Here is a 22265-nt window from a genome sequence, read left to right on the forward strand (position 1 = left end):
GAGGGGAGCCGGGGAGGGGGGTTAAAGGGGAGGGGGGTGGGGAGGGTAAGGAAAGAATGAAAAAGCGTTACAAGAAAATAATTAGGGAGCAAAAGTGGGGAAGGGGGGCAAGAGGGGGGGGGAAGGAAAACGAAAGCGGGCACCCCGGGGCTGTCACACCTTTTGTAACCGCGAACACACACCGCGATGGTCTCTGTGGCTTTAGGTTTATTTTTGTACAAAAGAAAAATTAAAAAAAAAAAAAAAAAAAAAAGGAAGAAAGAAAGAAAGAAAGAAAAGATAATAATAATAATTAAAAAAAAGAAAAAAAAAAAAGATCCCACGCCGCTCCTCCTCCTCGAGATTTGCCAAATCGGGAAAGCCAAAAATAATAATAATAATAATAATAATAATAATAATAAAGTGAGGAATTCTATCATTCCATCCCTCTCGGAGCGCTGCTTTGCTCCGACCTCATCGCGTTGTGCTGCGGGGGGCACAGCCGCGGGGAGGGGGAGGGGGGTAATCAGAACTCTTCTGTCGGATTCCCGTTCTTATTTTCCTGCTCGTTGTTTTCGTCTTTTTTTCTTTTTTTTTTTTTTTCTTTATTTTTTCTTTTTTTTGGATGTTTGGTTGGTTGTCGTTTTTTTTTTTTTGTTGTTGTTGTTGTTGGCTTTTTTTTTTTTCCTTGTAATGTTATTTCGGTATTTGGGCAAAAAAAAAAAGGGGGGGGGGGGGAGAATATCTGTACTCTTTGGGGTTCCTTTTGTAATATTGATTGATGATGATGATGAATCCTTATTTTTATTCTTGTACTTTTGAACTGTGCAATACTGTACGACGATTCTCAAAGCACTGCTTTTACCTGAGCGGGTGAGGAGAAAGGGGGGGGGGGGGGGGAAGGGTTTAGCCTTGTATAACTGCGTTTCGCTCGTGTTGTACGAAATAAAATTAAAGAAGAAGAAGAATTAATAAGAATACAATAAAATCCAATAGATGGAAGTGAAGGGAGAGGCGTGGAGCTCCGCACCCTCCCGGCCCCGCGGAGCAATGCGGGCGGTTCGGCGGGCCGGGCGCTATCAGTGAAGGACAATCAACTTTAAGGGGGATTTTCGTTTCTTTGCTCCGATGTCGCAGTTTTGTTCTGAGCTCCTTCGGAGGCCGCGGGCAGAACCGAACCGGGACGGCCTCTCTCCTCCCCCCCCTCCCACCCCGCGTCTCTCCTCCGTTGTCGGCCGTTCTTCCCGAGGGTTTGGGACGGGCGCCGTTCTTTTCCTTTCGGATTTCTCATTGCTTTTATTTCGCTTCCCTTCCACCTTCCCCCCTCTCGGTTGTACCACCCCCCTCCTCCCTTTGCTTTCTGTTAGGGATCGGTCCTATTTTTACAGCCTATATTGTTATCAACTGAATGTTGTGGTGGAAAATAATAATAATAATAACAACAATAATAGTAATAATAAAACCCGTTCCTTAGCGTTTTTTTTTTATTATTATTATTATTTTTATCTCTTTCTTGAAGCGTTTCTTCGAAGAAAACAACACCAAAACAACAAAGATGCCAAACAACCACCGGAACGGGAGGAGGGGCTCCCACGGGCGGGTGGGGGCGGCTCTGCGGGGCACCGCGGTGAGTCCGGCCCCGACGTTTCCCGACCGGAGATGGGGGGGGTCCCGGCTGGATGCGATCCCCCCCATCCTCCATCATCGGTACGGCATTATGGGACGCTGTGGGGGAGAGGGGGGAGGCGATGGGACGCCGTTTGGGGGGGGCACTCCTTGCTGGATGCCGTACCTTTCCCCGGCGGGCCCCCCCTCGCTGTTGCCCTCGGGGTGCCCCCCCCATCACACACACACACACACCGCACGGTTATTTGCGGCACAAATCGCTCCCCTCTCCGTTCAGATCTGCCTCACCCGATGTGTTTATAGTGCCCAGGGCGGGAGCGGGGGGCGAAGGAATCAAAATAAAACTCCGTTCTACGGGCGGAGAGCTCCGCGCCTTTCTTTCGTTTGGGATCCAAACCTGATGCGATGGGTCGTAAACGGAACACAAACAGAGGGTCGGAGCCAAAATACGGCTCTCGCTGTGTCTCCTGCAAACAGAGTGATGCCTTTTGTGTTTGCACTGCTAACTTTGGGACAAGTCGTTTGCAGCTCATTAAAAATATTGTTGTGATTGCAAATACATCTTTTTCCATTTTATACGCGATAGAGCGATGTTATCGAGCGGCGGGGGAAAGCTGTCGCTTATTTGTGGTCGGGGAGCAGCGAACGACTCCGGACTGCCCCGGCCATCCCCGAGTGAGGGGGGGTGCGAGAGCGGCTACTCCGCATTGTGAGCTCCGCTGGGGTCGGGCTGTGGTTCTTAAGGGGCGGGGGGAAGTGGGGGGGGGGGGAGGGGGTTGAACAAGGATGGGGAGGGGAAAGGGAAAAGAAAGAAAAAGGAGAAGAAAATATAAAGGGGAAAGGGTCGAAGGAAAAGAAAAGAAAATACAACAGGAAAGGGAGGGAAGGAAAAGGAGATACAAAAGAAAAGGGAAAGAAGGAAAAGAAAAGAAAATATAAAGAAGAAGAGGGAAAGGGAATAAAAGGGGAAGAATGGGAGAGAGGGAAACGAAATCTAAAAGAAAAAGAAAAAAAGAATGAAGGCAAAGAAAAGTAAATGTAAAGCGAGAGCTCAGCTTTTTCACCCCTCTCCTCTGACAGCAGTGGATGGGATGTGGGCGAAGGGAAATATCGCTGCGGGGATGTGAGCAGCGACAGAGTCGGGACAGCGTTGCAGCCGGGACACTTTTCCCTTTGGCAGAGCCCTTTTGGGGCCGCTCCTTCCCTCAGACCCCCACACCTCCCCAGGTGTCCCCGCACCCAACCGTGGAGCTCTGTCGCCTCTCCCTTCGGGCACACCGACGGCTGCGAGAAACCCTTCGGGGCGGCGAAAAAAACACCTTTTGAGAGACCGAACAAGGCGGGGGGGGGGGAGAGGGGAGGATGTGTGTGTGTGGTGGGGGGGGGGGGGGGGGGGGGGGGTCGGTGCGGTGCTACCGAACTTCTCCTCCATTCTCTGCGCCGCAGCGGGCGCGCTCCACTCCGCAGCTCTGCGCCTTTGTCCGCACCGAGCTCTCCGTGTTTGCGCTACAAACACCCATGTATTTCTTTTATTTGGTAGTAAATAGCGGCTGGCTGTGTACTGCAAACAGCGCGGGGGGGGATATAAACTTCCCGAGAGCCGCATTTTGGGGATCAGACGACTTTTGCCTCCCGCGGGCTGCGCAAGGACCGGGAGGGGCGGCGCTCCGCTTCTTCCGAGCACCTCCGGGAGGTCGGTAATCGGTAACGGAGTTTTTTTGCTTTTCCACCTCCCCCCCCCCCTTTTTTTTTTTCCCTCCTCCTTTCTCCGAAGGTTTCCGAATTCCGCTGCATGCGCTGCGCAGATGCGATTCTTTCCGCTCCGTGGGAAAATCCCGCGGTCCGACAGCGCAATAAACGCGTGGGGTTGGGGATCATTTTCTTTTTTTTTTTTCTATTTTTCTTTTTTTGTTTTTTTTTTCCCTCTCCCTCCCTCCCCAAATATGCCGAGAGTGTCTCTGCAATAATCGCTTTGCTCCATCGACTCCGCGTAGCGCGCAAACGGGACGAGGAGACCATTAGGAGCATTAACAGATTGGCACGGCGCAATGCTGCGGTCTCTATTGATCGCGGCACGTCTGTAAAATATCGTTTCCAATGAATCTATTGTTCCTGCGCTCTTTGGGTGCTGTCGGTGACCTTGCGCCTCTCCCGTACCTTCGAGGGATTCCCGGAGCTCAGTCCGGGCCCCAGAGAGAGCTTTGGAGCTTGGAAACGTTTCAAAAGCGTGCGGCAAAAGAACTCTTACATAAGGAAAAGCGGGGAAAGAGCGACGCAGGGCAGCTTCGAGGGGCCGCATCCTCGCGTTGAGCCCCGCTGAGGGACTCGCGTGGGAATCGATGGGGAAGGTGCGCAGCCCTGCCCCGCGCAGCACCTCCCCATTCCGTTCCGACGTCCCCAGGTGGGGGCACGGGAACCGGCAGCGCTCCGTCCCCGTCCGCTCCGCTCTGCCCGCCCCGTCCGTGTGCCCGCATCGCCGGGCAGAGCCCCGATCTCGCCGTGCTCTCACCTGGAGCCCGCCGGGCCCCGCGTTTTCAATAAATAGAAAGGATCTCTCGCACTCCTCGGCTCTATTCGCTTTCATGATGGAGTGGAACCATCAGATTTTCATCAAAGTTCTATTAAGTGAAACATAGGTTGCAGGGCACCCTCTGATTGAAACAGTTTAAATTTTAATTGTGTTTTTAATTTGACATATAGTTGCAGAAAGGAATGACACTACAACGCCAAGGGGCGGTCGATTTTCTTAATTTCTCCCCGAGGAATTGATGAGTCTATCAGGCCACTAGATTGGAAACACATTAAAGCTCTCTGGTTAGGTTGTTAATTGGAACTTGATGGATAGGGGCCCTCGGATAGGCTATGCTGATCCAATCTTCGCGACTTTCTGTTTTCCAATAAATTACACAATTCATTTTCCAGCCGCAGATTACATAAATTGTACACCTCTAGGGCTCTCTTTCTCAAACAGGAGCCCTTTTCCCCCAAAAGCCCATTGCGAGATGTCATTTGCGCCAAAAAAACGAGCGGCAGAGGCTCTTGAATGAAAATCGAAACATAATCAACGTTTATACTTAGAAAATTTATCGAGATCATTTTCTCTGGTATTTCCTTATTTTAAAGTTTGGACGCGCCATATATCATAATCCACACGTGGAAGGGGACCGTGTTTAATATTTATCGAAGCTTGATTCCGAGATCAAACTTGTTTATGACTTCATCTGTCATTTCGGAGGGAGCCTTCTCCCGATATTACGGCCGCTCTACGAGCCTATTTTCCAAGCGCTGCAGAAGCAGGGCAGATCAATTTTTATTAGGCTCCTTTTGAAAGCTTGCTCAGGGCCACTTTAATACCGAGCATTGTAATAATCTGGAGATCTAAACTTTAAGCGTTCGCTCTGTCTTTCAAAGTTGATCTCGCCGTGCCGGTTGATCACTTTGCCCCGACGGCGCGGGCGGGGGGGCGGGGGGATGGGGGGGTGGGGGGGGGGGGGGGATAGCGCGGCCCCATCCGTCGAGGGGCGGCGGGAGGCGGGTTGGGCCGGGCTGCCCCGTGACTGTTCGTTCCGTCGGGTGCTGATGGGCGTCGGAGCTGATTCCATTACCCCTTGGGAGCGGCGTCGGAGCGCGGCCCGGCTCATATTGGCTCGGCCCGGTTTGGTTCGGTTCGGTTTGGTTCGGTTCGGCACACAGGTTGCTGGTGCTACCCTTCCTTCCCTTCCCTTCCCTTCCCTTCCCTTCCCTCCCTTCCCTTCCCTTCCTTCCCTTCCCTCCCTTCCCTCCCTTCCCTTCCCTTCCCTTCCCTTCCCTTCCCTTCCCTTCCCTTCCCTTCCCTTCCCTTCCCTTCCCTTCCCTTCCCTTCCCTTCCCTTCCCTTCCCTTCCCTTCCCTTCCCTTCCCTTCCCTTCCCTTCCCTTCCCTTCCCTTCCCTTCCCCTTTCTCCCTTTCTCCCTTTCTCCCTTTCTCCCTTTCTCCCTTTCTCCCTTTCTCCCTTTCTCCCTTTCTCCCTTTCTCCCTTTCTCCCTTTCTCCCTTTCTCCCTTTCTCCCTTTCTCCCTTTCTCCCTTTCTCCCTTTCTCCCTTTCTCCCTTTCTCCCTTTCTCCCTTTCTCCCTTTCTCCCTTTCTCCCTTCTCTCCCTTTCTCCCTTTCTCCCTTTCTCCCTTTCTCCCTTTCTCCCTTCCCCCTTCCCCCTTCCCCCTTCCCCCTTCCCCCCTTCTCCCTTCTCCCTTCTCCCTTCTCCCTTCTCCCTTCTCCCTTCCCCTTCTTCTCCCTTCTCCCTTCTCCCATCCCCCTTCCCCCTTCCCCTTCTCCCCTTTCCCTCTTCCCCCTTCTCCCTTTCCTTCTCTCCTTTTCCCTCCCTTCTGCCCCCCAAATCCCCTAAATCCCCCACTCTCCCATGATTTCCACCCTCCTCACCCCCTCTCCCTGTCCAACATCCCCCCACCCCGGCCCATCCGCATCCACCCGCAGGCAGCACAGCGTTGTCACGTCGTTTGCCATCGGGGCGGCTCCAGCTCCATTCCCTGCCTCTCTCTACCCCGGCTTGGAACTCGGGGCAGCCCCCGGGTGCCGTCCTTCGCTTTCCCCGACGGCAGAACAGGGGTCCCGGCTGTGCGAGGGCCGGGAAGGCAAAGCGGGATGAAGGACGATTTCTTAAATTGTATTTCAGTGAGGGGTCTTTCCGGGTTAATGAGCTGACATCATGATTAAAGCTGACCATTTGTAATGTGTCGCGACCCCCGTTGAAAAGCACTGAAAAGGTTAATGTGGTAAAACAGGACAGCACCTGCCCCTCGCAGGGAGAGGAGGAGCTGGAACACTTTTCCTAATCAATTAGTCCATTAATGAGTCTATCAAGTAGTTAAGTAGTTAAAGATTATGCCGCTGGTCTGGGTAACAGTCGTCATCTCGCTATGCCTAATTATATTATAAGTACTTTTATTCAATATACCAGCCATAATATGGTGACTCGGAGTTAATGAAAAATGTCATTTTAAAACGTCTTGACATTTGTCTCTATTGATTTGTATATTTCCATCCTATTCTTTGCATTCCCTGATTTGATTTTTGGGATATGTGTCCGCGGAGGGGCCCGGGGTCGGAAGGGGGGGGCAGGGGGAGGGTGAGGAAAGGGGGAGCCGAAGGGCCCCATCCCAACACGGCCCCGCCCCGGGCAGCCGTCGTGGCTCGGCTTCGGCCGGGCCTCCCCTATAGGAAATAGCATTTCCTTTCCCTGAAGCGTTCGTTACCAGTTCCTATTCATCGCAGGAGGATTTTTTCCAGCTCGGCATCAAACCGTAACATCGGTTTATTTATTTTTTTTCCCCCATTTCTCCCACAAACAAAAGGGCAAACACCCCCCCCCCCCTTCCCCCCGTCCCCCCACCAAGACGCGTTGTCCCAGCACCTCCCGTCCATCCTGACCCCACGTCCACACCGCCCCCCGAGGCGGAGGCAGCGCAGCCGTAGGGTCGGGGCAGCCCCACAGCCCTCGGGATACCCCCGGCCCCGCCGCCTCCCGGGACCCCCCCCAACCCCCTCCCAACCCCCGGACCCCGCCGCTGCCCAAACTTTCCACCGCCGCCGCCGTGATTGGCGCGGCGAAGGCCACCTCCATGCAAATGAAGCCCCGCCGCCCGCCGCCCGCAGATCAATAGGGACGCGAGGGAAGGAGCATGCAGTCCGCCTGGGCAGGCGCGGGGAGAACCGGCAGCGGCACGCCGAAAGCACCCCCAAAACAAACCCCCCGGCAGTCCTGCTCCCTTCCCCCCCCGTCCCCGCACCCCTCGGCTCCTCTAAAGCGAGAGCTTTCCCCCTCTGCTTTCTTATGAACCCAGGATGAGCAGCAAGGAAGAGCAGAGCAAGTGCTGCCCGCCCGCTGTTCCCGGCTCCACCTTCACCATTCAGTCCATCCTGGGCAGCGGCAGCGCCGACGGCCCCCGAGAAGCGGGCCCTAAGGCGGCCCCGTGGCCCCCGCGAGGTCGGAACCTCTCCCTTTCCTCGGACGAAGAGGAACCGAACGAGAGCTGGAAACACCGCGGCTGCTTCTGCCCCGAAGCCCACGGCCCCGCCGAGCCGTGCCGTAAGCAGCAGCCCCTCGGCTTCGCCCGTCTCGGTGAGTAGCGCTGCGCGACGGCGCGGCCGCGCCTCGGGGCTGCCGGGTGTGAGCCGGCCATGGCTGGAGGGGGGATGGATCTGCTGGAAAAACGGGGCGGCTTTGGTTTTTCTTTCCTTTTCCCACCTCAGCAGGGTTCGTTCTCGCCCTGGCGAAGGGGCGAGTTTGGAGTGATAACGAACGTTCCCTTATCTCCTGCTTCTTTACAACGCTCGGCTGAGGGAGAGAAAGATGTTTATTTTTAGCATTAGTTCTGATGAAACGGCGTGTGAAATGCGGTGTTGTAAAGCAAAATGCGTCGGCTCGTGTCGGGCAGGAAAGCAGCATTGAGCCCGGTGCTCAGGTGCCTTTGCTGTGACATATCACAGAATCATCGTTGAAATCACAGAATCGGGGAATATCCCGAGCTTTAAGGGAAGGACCCTTAACGATCATGGTATCCAACCCCCGGCTCCAAGCAGGACCCCCCAAAACTCAATTCCTGTGTCTGAGAGGGGTGTCTTATCACTCTCGGGGCTGTAGGAGCCGTAGGGGGCTGTTCAGTGCCCATCACACTCTGGGGCAAAACCTTTTCCCTAAAAGCCAACCTGGCCTTTCCCAACGAAGCTTCATGCTGTTCTTCGGGTGCTATCCATTTCGTCCATCCATTTGTCCTCCTGCACATCCATCTATCCATTCACCTTGTCCATCCATTTTTCCACCCCTCCATCTACCTGTCCATCCCTCCATCTATCCACTCGACCATCCAGCCCTCTCTCCATCACACACCAACCCCTGATGCACAACCGCTCATATCAGAAGTTTCTCCCACCCTCGCTGCCGTTTCCTGCCGCTTTTCCTCCTCTCCCGTCTCCCCGGAGCCGTCGGGGCCGCGCCGTCGGTGGCTGCCGATGCGACCCGCGCTGTGGCTGTGTTGCAGGCAGCACCAGGGGCAGCGGAGCGGCTGCGGGCGGAGCGGAACGGCCCCCCTTCCTCTCGGCCTCCCCGCAGGACTTTAAGGAGGACAAGGAGAAGCCGCTGGGATCCTCCTCTCCCTCTTACGGGGACAGGCAACGCGACGGCGGGGACCGGCAGGCCGGGGCCGCCAAAAAGAAGACGCGTACGGTGTTCAGCCGCAGCCAGGTGTACCAGCTGGAATCCACCTTCGACATGAAGCGATACCTGAGCAGTTCGGAGCGGGCCTGCCTGGCCTCCAGCCTGCAGCTCACCGAGACCCAGGTGAAGACGTGGTTTCAGAACCGCCGCAACAAGTGGAAGCGACAGCTCTCGGCAGAGCTGGAGGCTGCCAACATGGCCCACGCTTCAGCTCAGACTCTGGTGGGGATGCCGCTGGTGTTCAGAGACAATTCCCTCCTGCGGGTGCCGGTGCCGCGTTCCATCGCCTTCCCCGCTCCTCTCTACTACCCCGGCAGCAACCTCTCGGCCTTACCGCTCTACAATCTCTACAATAAGATCGAGTACTGAGAGCCCCGCCCGCCCCGTCGGGGCTGGGAGCGGCCGCGCCTCCGGGCTTCGGCTCCGGGACCGCCTGCGGGGCTTCGGGCCCGGGACTTCGGGATTCGGTTCTGGGGGTTCTGCTCCGGCTCCGAGGCATCGGGTCCGGGGATTCGGCTCCGACTCGGGTTCGGGGCCGCTTCCAGGGGCAGTCCGGAAAGGTTTGGAACTGATGGGGGTGGGAGGGGTGAGGTCGGGGCTCCCCTTCCCCCCGCCCAGCGTTATCCTGCCACTTGAAAGGAAAATTAATTAAAAAAAAAAAAAAAAGGGAAAAAAAAAAAAAAAAGCGCTATTTCAGATCTGTACATATTTTTAAAGGAAATAAAACGTTTTAAGCCTCGTTTGTAAATCTGCCACCACCACCGCGTGTTTGCATGGCTGGGAAGTGGGTGCAGGATGGGTTTCGTGCTGTGGGATGGGCATGGGAGAGGGGGGAGAGGGGGTGCGAGCACGGGAAAAAGGGAAAAAAAACGATTAAAAGATGCAGAAAGGATTAAATAAGATGAAGGGAGAGGCAGAGTGTTGGGATGAGGAACGAGTGCTGCCCTATGGAAGGGGTGCATGGCAATCCCAGCTTGGGCAGGAAATGCCGTGAATGATGTGAGAATTGCTGGAAATAGTGGAAATAATTGGAAACGTTTGGAACTGTTGGCTACATTTGGAAATATTTCAGGTGTCGGACATTTCTGTTGATAACGGATTGTGGGTGTTGGAAATATCGGGAAATATCGTAAATACCGGTAAATATTGGTAAATGTCGGAAATATTTGGAAACACCATGTGTATTTACAGACGCCGTAAGCGTTTTGCTGACGGCAGCCCGTGCTCAGCTCCCACCCTCACGGCTCCGTCCCTTCGTCTCCGACTTCCATTCCATCGATGGACATTCGGGGCCGATCCCCGCCCGCTCCGCAGCCGCCGGCAGCCGCGCAGCGTTGCGGGCCGACTACAGCTCCCAGCATGCATCGCGCCGCCACGCCGCTTTGAACTGACCAATGGGAGAGCGGGGCCAAGCGGCGGGCGAGGCTGCGCGCACCACGCATGCGTGGAGCGGACGGCCGTTAGGCGCTGTGAGGCGGTGAGGTGAGGCCGAGCCGGGCTGCGGGGTGAGGTCGGTCGGTTCGGGTCGGTTCGGGTCGGAAGCGGGTTTGAGGGCTGGGGGAAGGGTTGGGGATAGCGGTGGAGGCTCTGGGCTCGCTCCCGGCTCGGGGCCGCGCTGAGGGACGGCTGCGGCCTGCGAGCGGCCTCGCATCTACCGCCGCTTACGGGCCTGGCCCTCACGCTGTGCTTCCCGCCCACACAGGACTATCCGCAGGCTGCCTTCATCTGTGAAGAACAATTCTCCGTGGTGTGGCCTCGAGAGAGGGAAGAAGCCGTGTACTATGAAAACGGTAGTGCTGTGTGCTGGGGTCCTGGGGGCTGCAAAAGCGCTGGTTTCGTGTCTGCGTTGTACAGGCAGCTCTGGGGGTGGAAGAATTGCAGAGGAACCCCGTGCTGAAGTTGGTGTCGTGGTTCTGCCTTTGTTGGAGTATCTTCTCCAACTGCCTGTGGTGCTCCATTGCTGTGTCAGGGCTCTGTGGTGACCACAGCAGTTCTCTGGCAGTCTAGCTTTATTTCTGTAAATGTGCAGAGTCCCTTTTTTTTTTTTTTAATATATATATATATCTGTTAACCTACATAGGAGATACACATGCACCCATGTGCATGTGTATGTATATATACTTGTTTCTGGGTTCAAAAACTTTAGGAGTTCCTTCCAAGTCTCTGCTCTTCCTGGAGCTCTGCTTGCTGGTTGTTTTGGGGTGGTTTGTAGCTCTTGTCTCATTTGCCTACAATAAGTGCCTGCTGAGTTTCTGCCACAAGTGGCCGTTGCTCTTAGTGTGTCTGCTTAGATCCTCCTGGTTCTCCATTCCTTGCTTTTGTTGTCTTTGCATGTCCATCTGAAATCCTCACTGAGGTACGTTTCACTGTTTAAGGTGTAATGAACCTGCTGCAGAATCCTTTGTTAGAAGTGCTGTGTTGTGTGTGTGATGGATTCTCAAGCACATCCATCTTCTGGGCAAGGAAAAAGGGGTTTAGAGTGTAATTTCTATTTCCTATTCTTAAAAGTGATGATATTTTCATTTCCATTTTAAGTACCATTTGTAATGGTACACTTTTTGTTTTGGTGGGTCTTTTATGTAAAGGCATCCTTCCAAGAGCTCCCACTTCAGACTTTTTTTTACAGTGTAAGAATGTGCAGTGCTTACATTGTTCTACAGCTTGGTGATGGTTCAGTTACTGACAAACACAGCTCTGGAATCGTTGTGCAGAGCAGCTGATTCTTGTCACATTTCACCTTCTCTTTCTCTCTTGGATTTTGCTCCCAAAGGTCTAATCTCTCCTTTGAGTTTATACACAAGTTCAGATGTGATAACATTACAAAAAGTCACAGCTAATACACTTACTAAGCCTTTTCCTCAAAAAAGAAACGTGCTGTTAATGCTTAGAAAGCATTTTAAAAGATTTTGGGGGCTTTTTTGCTGTACTTATAATGAACAGTTTCTTCATCCAGAGCGTTTGTAAGATCTTCACTGTCTTTCCAGCTGAAATTTGCCTGTAGCCTCAGCTCTCTCTTATTTTTTTATGTGTACCAACTAGTGCTGGTAACTGTTGGAGTAGTCATGCAGTTGTAGTTCTTGGAAGTCCAGCACAGTTGCAGTGAATCAGGAATGCTTTTTGCTGGAGTTTTTCCTTGGATTTCTTTCTGCCCCCATTTTTTAAAGTAAAATCTTTATCCTCAGAGTAACTTATAAATGCTCCTAGAAATATAACCATATAGGCAGCGTAATGAGGGGAAAGTGCATAACAGTATTGTTTATCTAGGCTTAGAGGTAAACAGAACAAAAAGTTTATGATAATTATTCCAGGCTGTATTGCTGTGTTTGGTATTTAAATTAAAAATTCTCTATGTGGGAAGGAGTTTAAGGTCTTGGGCTGCGAGAAGCAACTTCAGTGTGTTTGTCAGTTCTGCGTTCCAGCTCTGTGTGAGGGTTAGCAAGCTTTCTGGGTTTCCTTTAAATGAACCTTAAGGTGTGTCAGTTAGCCAGCCAACTCGCTGGGTTTACTTTCCTGTTGTGACTAAAATGACATCTGTGCTCTGTTGTCAGATGACAGGATCAAACGAGTTCAAACTCAATCAAACTCCAGATGATGGGATTTCATCGGTGAAGTTCAGTCCAAACACATCTCAGTTTCTGCTTGTTTCATCCTGGGACACCACTGTCCGTCTCTATGATGTTCCTGCCAACAGCATGAGACTCAAATATCAGCATTCAGGAGCTGTCCTTGACTGTGCTTTTTATGTAAGTGTGTGTGAGGTTTGTTTTTCAATTGTATTTTATGGGCCTACGGTGCACAAAGTACGTGAGAAATTGAAATTAAAGGGATAGTTCCTACCTGAAATGCAGGTGTCCAAGAGCATTGTACTTGTGCTTATTGTTCTTCCCACGAGCCTCTTTCTTGTCCTAAATCCATGTTTTTTGTGAAGGATGCAGGCACACACATAGCTTACTTCTGGCAGAAGTGGCAGACAAGAATAAATTCAGCTGGTTTATACAGTTGTTTTTTTTTCCAGTGGTCAATTCTTTGCATGTTTCTTTCACAATGAATACCCACAATCATTCACAATGGATACCCACAGCCAATTATTGTTTTTTTAGCCTTCTCTTACTGGGTTGTTTTAGAAAGACAGCGTTGCTCCATGTGAACCATTGAAATATTCTGAAAGATTTTTTTAACTGGCTCTTATTTTTCTTACTATTTTGCCTATCATATGTGATATATGAAATACAGTGTTGCAAGTAATTGGTAGGTTTTTTTTTTGCACTGCATTTTGACATGTCCTCCGGTGTCTGAACTTGATACGTTACCAAATGAATGCTTTAAGGATCAATTAAATCTTTAATTGTGCTTTTTCCACCTGCAATTCAATCTGTGGTTTAAAACACAGATTCTCACGCGGTTTCCAGTTTTCCCCAATCTCTTAAAAGCAGGTCTCTTTCTGTGCCTGGGAGACTGAAGTTTCCCTGCCTGCTGTACATCTATGCATGTCATGAGTGGATCTTTTTGCATTTATAGGACCCTACCCATGCCTGGAGTGGAGGATTAGATCAGCAGTTGAAAATGCACGATTTAAACACGGACCAAGGTAAGCACACTGAATTCTGGGAGTGATCTCCTTGAAAGACCTGGCCTGAGCTTCAGGTTTAGATGCTTACAGCAATATAATTTTTCCAGTTTTTCAGGAGGGGAATATTTGCTTTAAGCAGTAGCTCCTTAGTTTAAATTGGCACCATTGGCACCCAGGAATCATGCAGCCCTTTCTGGTTCCCCGGGGCACTGAACAAGGCAGTATTTCTTATTGCGTGATTAAAGATTGTGCCAGGAGATTTCTAGCAGAAGGGCTGGATCCATTGCTGCTAAACTGAAAGCATTTCTGGTGACAGGTATTAACTGATGTGTTTTGCACGTGTATTTTTTCTCCTTCCCTAATTTTAAGGTGAGAAGGGAAGGAAGCAGTGACATACCCATCTTTCTGATGGTTTAAACTTTGTCATGCGTGTCTTTGGCAGTAAAACTGGTGGCCCTGAGAAGTACCACCTAGCAGCAGAGCAGGGCTTGGCACTCTGCTGGGAAGTCTGGTATGTGCTTGTTAAGGCATCTTGAGTTCCATTTCTGTTGAGAATTGCCACTTTGTCTCATAGAGGGGAATTAGCTGAGCTGCTCTAAAACTGAGCGTGCTGTTTTCACAGAATCACAGAATTGTAGGGGTTGGAAGGGACTTCCAGAGATCATTGAGTCCAACCCCCCTGTCAGAGCTTCTGAAGGCTTGTAATCTGGACATGTTTAAAATGGTCTTTCACAGATATGGCAAAATGCTCAGAAAACTTCTGCTTTGTCAGAGTTTTGCACCCCATAGCGTGTGTTACACTGTGTTTGTATGACCATAATGTGTGTTTTTAAGTTCATTCACCACACTCTGACTGTTTGTGAAGCCCATACAGTTACATTTGGGTTTGCTTCTTTCCAGAAAACCTTGTTGGTGGCCATGATGCACCTATCAGATGTGTTGAGTATTGCCCAGAAGTGAATGTCATGGTGACTGGCAGCTGGGATCAGACAGTTAAACTGTGGGATCCCAGAACACCTTGCAATGCAGGAACCTTCTCTCAGCCAGAAAAGGTATGTGGTGGATCTGGGATCCCAGGTAACATGTTAAATAATACAGCCAGGGAGTTGTACGTGTGGTTGGAGAGCTCACCCTGTATGATTGTGGTGACTTCTGATGCTTTTTAAGACACAAACGTTGTGTTTTAAAATAGCAATCAGAAAATGTTACGAACTTAGGTTGGGTCATCACGCTGTCATCAATAGGAGCATAACTTAATTCTTAGCAGTAGTGATGGCAAAAAATTGTCCTGTGTAAATCAAGTTTGAGGAGGCAAGTCCCAGCAAAAACAGTGTGTAAAATTGAGGTGGTCACTGATAATCCATGGTTTACTTTGCTAATTTTTGGCCTGATTGTTTCAATATGTTCTGTTAGTGGTTTTCCTAGACATGAAGGTTTTTAGATAGCAAATCCTGGCGTTTGATTTATCAGGTAAGGTCTGATTGCTTTGAAATGTGCCCAGAAATAGAGTAAGAGGCCAATTTTCATTGCCTGAAATATTATTTCTTTTTGACGCGTGTAGAAAGGTTGAACAGAATTGCTTGCTTTGTAGTAACACCTAGCATTAGAAGAATGTCTAAACTGACCAAAATCCTCCGTGCTGAGACCAAGACAAGTAAACTAGAATGTAATTTCTTGAGTTTTTGCTAATACGTTTCATGGTTTGCTGATCTTTATGCCACTTAGAGTGGAATCATTGGAACGAATTACAGAAGACCAAATTATGCATGTGAATATTTTTTGCCTGTGCTCTTTTAAAAATGGCACTTAGCTGTGTCACAGTGTACGATCGAGTCATAGAAACCATCACTGCATTCCCCATGGCAGCTAAATAGCTGTTACTTCTGTCACAGTACAGCAGGACCTCCTTCTGACAAGGCCTTTGTTCAGAATGAAGTAATTGCATTATTTCTAGTTTTGATTTATAGTTGTATGTAGCATGTAAAGAACGATGATAAATTGCTGACAGGATATCATATAACGGACAGACAGTGAATCAAGCTGCTGATTGGTTCAGCAAGGTTCATTATGTCCTTTTCTTTAATACTGCCTTTGATAAATGTGTACACCTACTCAACTGCATGACAATGGTTTCGTTTGATTTATCATTGTGTGGTGCAGAAAGAATACTCACTATACAGGTGTGACATCAGTTTGTAGAGAAGATTTAAGGTGTTTAATGCTCTTATGCCTTCATTTCTACACGTGCACAAACATAACGATGTTCAACACCTGCAGATCAGTTTAGCTTTAAGTCTTCTCCCTCTTGTATGTAAATGGGATTTGGCATGGGGATCATCAGATCTTATGTGAGCCTTTGTTGAGTCATCAGTCTTGAGAGGGAAATTGAATAATGGTGCATTGTTTAAAGCAGAAATGCATGCCTAGAGAATGTAGTTGGTTAAACAGACATAGGGTTTTGTATATGTGGAGCTGTGAGGTAATTGATAGCTTTGTATTTTTTGTAATAAATTACTTTTTGGAGGACAAGAGTTCTGCCAGAAGTTGTTGATGAGACAAGTTTATTTGTCTCATATTTCAGTGTAGTCTTATTAGATCCAAGCAGCTGTGCTGTTCACAAACTTTATCAGAGAAGCAGAAAGGGAAGCTGTGTGCTTGAGTACAAGCAGTTGTCCAGAGTAAATAGAGTCCTTCTGCCAGGGCACCAGATCTCTCACACTTGCCTTTCCTCTTCTGGAGCATATTGGTAGCTGTATCAGCTCAGTGGCAGAGCAGCTGGAGGTAGTTGGATTCCATCTTGCTTGTGTAGCTACAGCTGGTGATTCATTTGGTAGGACAGAGCTGTTGACTAAGCACGTGTTGTTCTCCTTTAGGCCCAGGTTAACTCCATTGACGAGTAGAAGTTGAACACAGAAGGATTGATACCTTTAGTATTGTTGTGAGAATTGTAAGAAACAAAAAGCAGAACTTCTGAGCCAGTTTTGGGAACAGAGTTACAATTCCAAGCTGTAGGCTTTTTCAATTAGTTTTACTGTAGTATTCAAAGTACTGTTTTTAATGAATTATTAGCACTTTATTTCCCTTCATTAACATGAAACACATGTTGAAGTGTTGCTTCTAGACAGAGGAGAAACAAAATGAGCAGTGGCTTTGTGAGACTGAGCTGTGCAATGATGCCTGCACAGTGGGTGATGCAAGCTGTGCATGCCAAGCAAAAATCAAATCTGTGCCCTCTTCCTCTGTTGCTTTGTTCATATTTCCTTCATGCTGCGTCCTATCAATGCTTGAAATAATTTTTGAGGAAAACTTGAGTAATATTTATTTCCCTTTGGAATCATGCATCTATTTTTCTGTGCATGTGTATCGTTTAGAATGTGAATTAATACTGAGGAAGGTTCTCTCCAGACTGCCAACACAGTGAGCGTTCTCGATATTTAGGATTTTACATGTGCATATTTGTACTGGAATCGTTTGGTTACTGTTGGTTTTTTGTAAGATAGCTTTATGTTTTCTGATGCTGCTTGGGCTTGGTTTTAAGGTATGTGCCAGGTAAGAGATGCTACGTTGGTTTTTGGCCAGTAACTAACTGGATGCTCCTATTGTTTATCCCAAACCTGAGTTACAAATCGAAGCAGAAGGGAAATCTGGGGCTGCAGTCGTAGTTACAGACGCTGCTTGTTGCAGGCTGCTGATACTTTCTTTCATGCAAGGAACATCCAGACTGATATGTGTTTAACACCTGTGCTTCTTTTTGGAAGGTGTACACGCTGTCTGTGTCTGGAGACAGGCTGATTGTGGGCACTGCAGGTCGCAGGGTGCTGGTGTGGGATTTGCGCAACATGGGTTACGTTCAGCAGCGGAGGGAATCGAGCCTGAAATACCAGACCCGCTGTATCAGAGCATTTCCAAACAAACAGGTATGGGAACAATCTCAACGACTGCATTTCTGGTAGGTCTTCTGTAGGAAAAACAGCAGCTCGTACTTCAAGCTTTCTGCGTCTTGCTCCCATTTTAAAATATTTCTGGATTATGAAATTTGAGGACCATCTTTGGAGAAAGTAAATGATGTCGACTCCTTGTTCCAGGTTAACTCTTTTAATGAACAGCGTGGCTTTGGAGCTTTTGCCACTGACTCATCAGTTTCACTTTTTCTCAGTCTGTCTTTTTTTAATTTACAAATCACCTCTTTGCATATCAGCATCACAATGCAGTAATAAATAAGTAAAAATCTCTGTGGAGCAGCAGTAGAAAAGATGAAGACAGGCTTGATGGTTTCCCAGCAGGCTTTATGCATTGTAACCCTGGATTCCTCAGCAGGCAGTGAAGAGGGGCAGGATTAAAACTGTAAGAATGTAAACTATGGTTTTCTTTTTAATTTTCTGAAGTCTTGACTGTGTCACTCACTAAAGAACCTACGGTTCGTTGCCTTGAGCAAATGATACCATTTAGATGATCACAGAGCTGTTCCATGTAGGTTAATGTAGTGTCTGTGGTGTTTCTGGCTCATTTTGAAGCAAAGCAACAATAGCTTTGGCTGGCAAAAGCAAGAACTGGTTTGGAATACAGTTTTTCAGCGTGCATGGAGGTGGTGCAGACACTGAGAGATCTTGCTCGTTCTTGAAGTGGCGTGAATGCTTTTTTCCGCTTTCAATAAAACAAATTGATCTTCCTGATTATATTCTGGATTTTGAAGAACCTTGATATAGCTAGAGATCATTATAATCCTCTTTGGAAATGCTCTATGATGGGCTTAACTGGGAAGGTACAATAAAGCGTCTCAAGTTGCTGTAAGTCAGGGCTGTAATGAGCTGGATAAGTGGACACCCCTTATAATCAATGCTGCTGAAAACGCTGTTTCAACTTGAAGGGTTTACTTGCTAGTAAACTGACTAATGAAACAAAGTAATCCTGTGAGTATTTGCTACATATGGGCCTTGGGGAATAAGTGTTCAAATGCTGGGAGGTGTAACGGCTTTTTTTTCCTCCGAATCAACTTGAATTTCCTCTCGCAAAGATAATTAGAAGCCTCATTGTTAGCTTGAACTTACGATGCAATGAAAATCTTCTGGAAAGCTTTATCTGAGTTGCTTCTTAAAGGCAGATTTTCCTGCTGATGCCGTAGATCAGTGGTAACGACTTGTGCTGGTGCACAACCAGAGGCTGTTTACATTTACTTTAATTTAGAGGGGTATAAAGTAAGTTGTATGGCACTCTTTTCTCCACTTACAAACTTCTGAAATGCCCGTCTCCCATTCGTTGCTAGGGTTATGTTTTAAGTTCCATTGAAGGTCGTGTTGCAGTGGAGTATTTGGATCCGAGTCCTGAAATACAGAAGAAGAAATATGCATTCAAGTGTCATCGTTTGAAAGAGAACAACATTGAGCAGATTTATCCAGTTAATGCTATTTCTTTCCATAATGTCCACAACACGTTTGCTACAGGTAAGCATTCATTTTTCTTGACGCTTGCATCATTTTCTGTAGTTTGTGATTTGAACAGGTCAGCCTTTATTTCGCCTGCCCTTCATTTGTAAGTCTTTTACATTGTATTTCTTGTATTGCTTTTACATTATTGGCTGCAGCAGGAGTTAATTCTCTTATCAGACATCAGGAAATACTCGGTGTGAATAATGCAGCTCTGTATAATCCTGTGTTTTGTCTGACAAACTCATTCCACGTAGCCGTGCTCTTTAATCTACCTTTCCCATCCTTCCCACTTCCCTGTAGCTGTTACCCTTCTCCCAGGTGTCACTTGCAGGCCACTTCTAAAAATTGTTTTCCAGGAGGTTCAGACGGGTTTGTAAATATCTGGGATCCGTTCAACAAAAAGCGGCTGTGTCAGTTCCACCGCTATCCCACCAGCATAGCATCACTTGCCTTCAGCAACGATGGAACCACCCTTGCAATAGCTTCTTCATATATGTATGAAATGGATGACATTGAACATCCTGAAGATGGTATCTATATTCGCCAAGTGACAGATGCAGAAACAAAACCTAAGTGAGTATGCATCGCTTGTGTGGGAGCCTTTCTGAGCGTTCATCCCAAGATTTTATTAATTTTCCTAAATTCATGAATAGCATTATTGATGCCAGTAGATAGTGCAGCTTGACAGTAGGGTTGGTTTTGATTTTATCTTGTTCACCCAAGCTTTCAATATCCGTAGGTTGATAGACGTCTGATGGATAAAATTGTGCCCAGTTGTTTAGCAGGAGAAGAATGTCAAACTCTTATCCTTTCTGAATAGGTGCTATTATATGAAGCTGTGGAGTTATTGCTAGCTCATTGCTTCAAGAATTAAGTGAGGAATTGAAGAATAATTCATTTGAGTAAATGTCACCGTGTTTGGATATTTAGAACTTGGAATTAATGAAATCTGTACATGCTCTGTGTGCACCCAGCTGGTACAGAAGGGAATGGGTGTATAGAATCCAGGGCTGGCTTTCGCAGTTGCTGTGTGTCGGACTTTGCAGCCCTCTGATAATGTGCTTTTCTGTCATTGTTGCTGTCAAAGTGGGGCAAACTGATTTATGGGATGAAAGATTTCTGTTAAGCTTGTTTCGGCGTGAATGTTACATTAAAAAAAACTGCCACTGCGGTGCAGAATTGCACAGCTCTTCATTGTGCCAACACAGGAGTAGTTGTTTTTATTTTCAAGTCCTTGTGGTTTGTCACTGTTTGTTTTTGTTCTTTTCTTACTCAAACTTTAACCGAGACGAGCAGATATTTAGCATCACGGGGAGCTATGCGAATAAATAAGTGACCAAAATTCTTTATTTTTAAACCAATACCATTCTTTCCTTCCCTTAAGTGACTTGTGCATTGCTTGGCAGCTGCCATTTCCTCACAGTGGAGATGTGAGGTGGAAGTTACAAAGCAATAAATGCATCATCTCTTATTTGGAGATGATTGTTTTAAATTCTTACTCATGGGAAAAGGAAGATTTCAGTATTTATTTCTGTGGCTTCCTCGTTTATAAAAGTCCAAAGCTGATCTTTTTTCAGTTATATTAAAAGTTAGGTTGTGCTTGTTACGTGTGTTTGGGAGGAATTAAAGGGGAAAAAAAAAAGAGGTGGTAAAAGACTACTTGCTGCTGTTGGTTTTGTAATTGCAAGAGCTGCTTTCAGTTATTCTCGTTCCTTGCTAGTTATGATTGCTGATTCTGTAGATGCTTCGTTCTGCCGTATGAGGAGGTTAATCTACAATTAAACAATATTTCCTCTTGGCCCTCCATTATTTTCTGAAACAGATGGTTCATCATTTCCTGGGCTGTTAAACACAGCAAGGTTAAGGTTAGACTCTTGGGAATCAGCTAGTTTTGAATCTTATTAGGCTGTAGAAGGAAAACTAATAAGAATACTCCTTAATATCATTTTGTGACTGTAAACAATTATTTATTAGCAAACAATTGATCCCAGAAGGGCAAATTGTTTGAGTCAGTAATGAGCTGAGAAAAGACAGAACATATCTGTGTATTTGGAAAATAATTGTAACGTAATTGCAATGCATTTAGACAGGCATCTTTTTGGACCTGTTTCTATCTTTAAATGAATTTCTGAAAACATTAACAAGGTTTATATGCTTTCCTGACGTTTATAAGTTGCTTGTGCCAGCCTTAGTGCACTAAGAATGATGCATATATTTCAGTGTTGCAGTAGTGTGAGTCATCTCTGTTGTAGTCTAAAAATAAATTGCTTGCTGCTAAAGCTGCTGGTCTTCTATGTTTTCGTAGTGATCTCTGTGCATTTCTGCATGGCCCATCTTTAAATGAAGCCGTGTGATATAAACTTAGCATCAGGCTTTTGATTGCTGAGTTATGTATTGTATTGGTACAAGTGAATGTGGTTTGTCTACACGTTTCTGCCCTTTAAAATATTGAGTGTTTGACCTGTTTATGAGTACTGTAAAAAATGCTTGCTGAAATGCAGTTTATTTATTTCAGGTCTACTTAGAGAAGAGATATCAGTGGAGGTCTGCAAGAGTTGCCCACCTGTTCCTAGCAAGACTAAGATGAAGTAATAGAAATGGGAAGAACAGCCTGTGTTCAGATGTTATTTTTACCCAAGAACTATTTCTTTGTATATTGTCCTGTGTCTTAATCCACTATTACTTTTCTGCTTATGTATGTTACTATTGCTCAACCCCCCTGTAGGTAATTTTCTGTATATCTTTATAAACTTGCAACAATTTTGTAGTATTGTTCATTATGGAATGGTCTCATAAGTGTTCAATAAATATCTGTAGATTTTTGAAAATACTTTGTGTAACAGTCTTTTTTGAGGCATACGTGAAGACAGAAGCTTTAACCTACCTGAATTAATTCTTGAGTTCCAGTGGTTGGATTCATGCTGTATTTCCTGCTTCTGTTCTGAGATATTAATGCCTGTCCGGTCAGTGGGAGTGCTGTATTACCTCTGAGAAAACAAACTTACCAACAACAGAAATGGTAACAAATCATTCCAGAGAAGGTGGAAGTGGAGAGGAAGCTGGACTCTGCAGGGAGCTAACAAACTTGAGCTGTTATCAGGTAGAGATGGTGGCTTTTGTTTTTTTGCTTTGAGGGTTAATGGCTACAGAACGTTGGGCAAAACTTGATCTTCTGCTGTCAGTTTAGGAAGTGATAACACTTCCTTTTTGAAAAAGAAGAATATTTTTATTGGCTTTTTGAGAGGAAGCAGATGATAATTTGGGACTGGAGCCTAAATATGGGAACTGAAGGCTTCTGAGAGCAGAATACCTAGTCTGAGAGATGGCTGAATGTTGTGACAACAGACTTTGTTATTAGGTCTGCCCAAACTGTTAAGTGTTCCAGAGCACAATGTATATCTCTGTGCAAATATAAAAACATGCATCTTTGCAGAGCAAACGTAGGCAGTATCTCT

The 22265-nt window shown here is 47.4% G+C and overlaps 2 protein-coding genes across 7 annotated transcripts; both read left to right on the forward strand.

The window, feature by feature from the left end:
* The first annotated feature begins 3228 nt into the window (after window positions 1–3228).
* On the forward strand, window positions 3229–9431 carry HMX2 (H6 family homeobox 2). 2 transcript variants are annotated; one of them, XM_048945524.1, is made up of 3 exons: window positions 3229–3309; window positions 7442–7719; window positions 8639–9431. In XM_048945524.1, the coding sequence occupies exons 2-3, from the start codon at window positions 7443–7445 to the stop codon at window positions 9181–9183; spliced, it is 822 nt and encodes a 273-aa protein (XP_048801481.1). In that variant the 5' UTR covers window positions 3229–3309; window position 7442; the 3' UTR covers window positions 9184–9431. The 2 variants fall into 2 exon arrangements, with proteins under 2 accessions (XP_048801481.1, XP_048801480.1); XM_048945523.1 differs by having other exon boundaries at window positions 3229–3298.
* Window positions 9432–10221: 790 nt separating this feature from the next.
* BUB3 (BUB3 mitotic checkpoint protein) lies at window positions 10222–21640 on the forward strand. Of its 5 annotated transcripts, none has more exons than XM_048946210.1 (9): window positions 10222–10296; window positions 10517–10604; window positions 12363–12557; window positions 13333–13402; window positions 14285–14436; window positions 17143–17301; window positions 18648–18825; window positions 19167–19383; window positions 21326–21640. In XM_048946210.1, exons 2-9 carry the CDS (start codon window positions 10596–10598, stop codon window positions 21333–21335), a joined length of 990 nt encoding a protein of 329 aa, XP_048802167.1. In that variant the 5' UTR covers window positions 10222–10296; window positions 10517–10595; the 3' UTR covers window positions 21336–21640. The 5 variants fall into 5 exon arrangements, with proteins under 5 accessions (XP_048802167.1, XP_048802172.1, XP_048802168.1 ...); XM_048946211.1 differs by having other exon boundaries at window positions 10240–10324; XM_048946212.1 differs by having other exon boundaries at window positions 10249–10319.
* The last annotated feature ends 625 nt before the right edge of the window (window positions 21641–22265 follow it).

The sequence above is a fragment of the Lagopus muta genome, chromosome 5 (genome assembly GCF_023343835.1).
Source record: "Lagopus muta isolate bLagMut1 chromosome 5, bLagMut1 primary, whole genome shotgun sequence".
Taxonomy (NCBI): Eukaryota; Metazoa; Chordata; class Aves; order Galliformes; family Phasianidae; genus Lagopus; species Lagopus muta.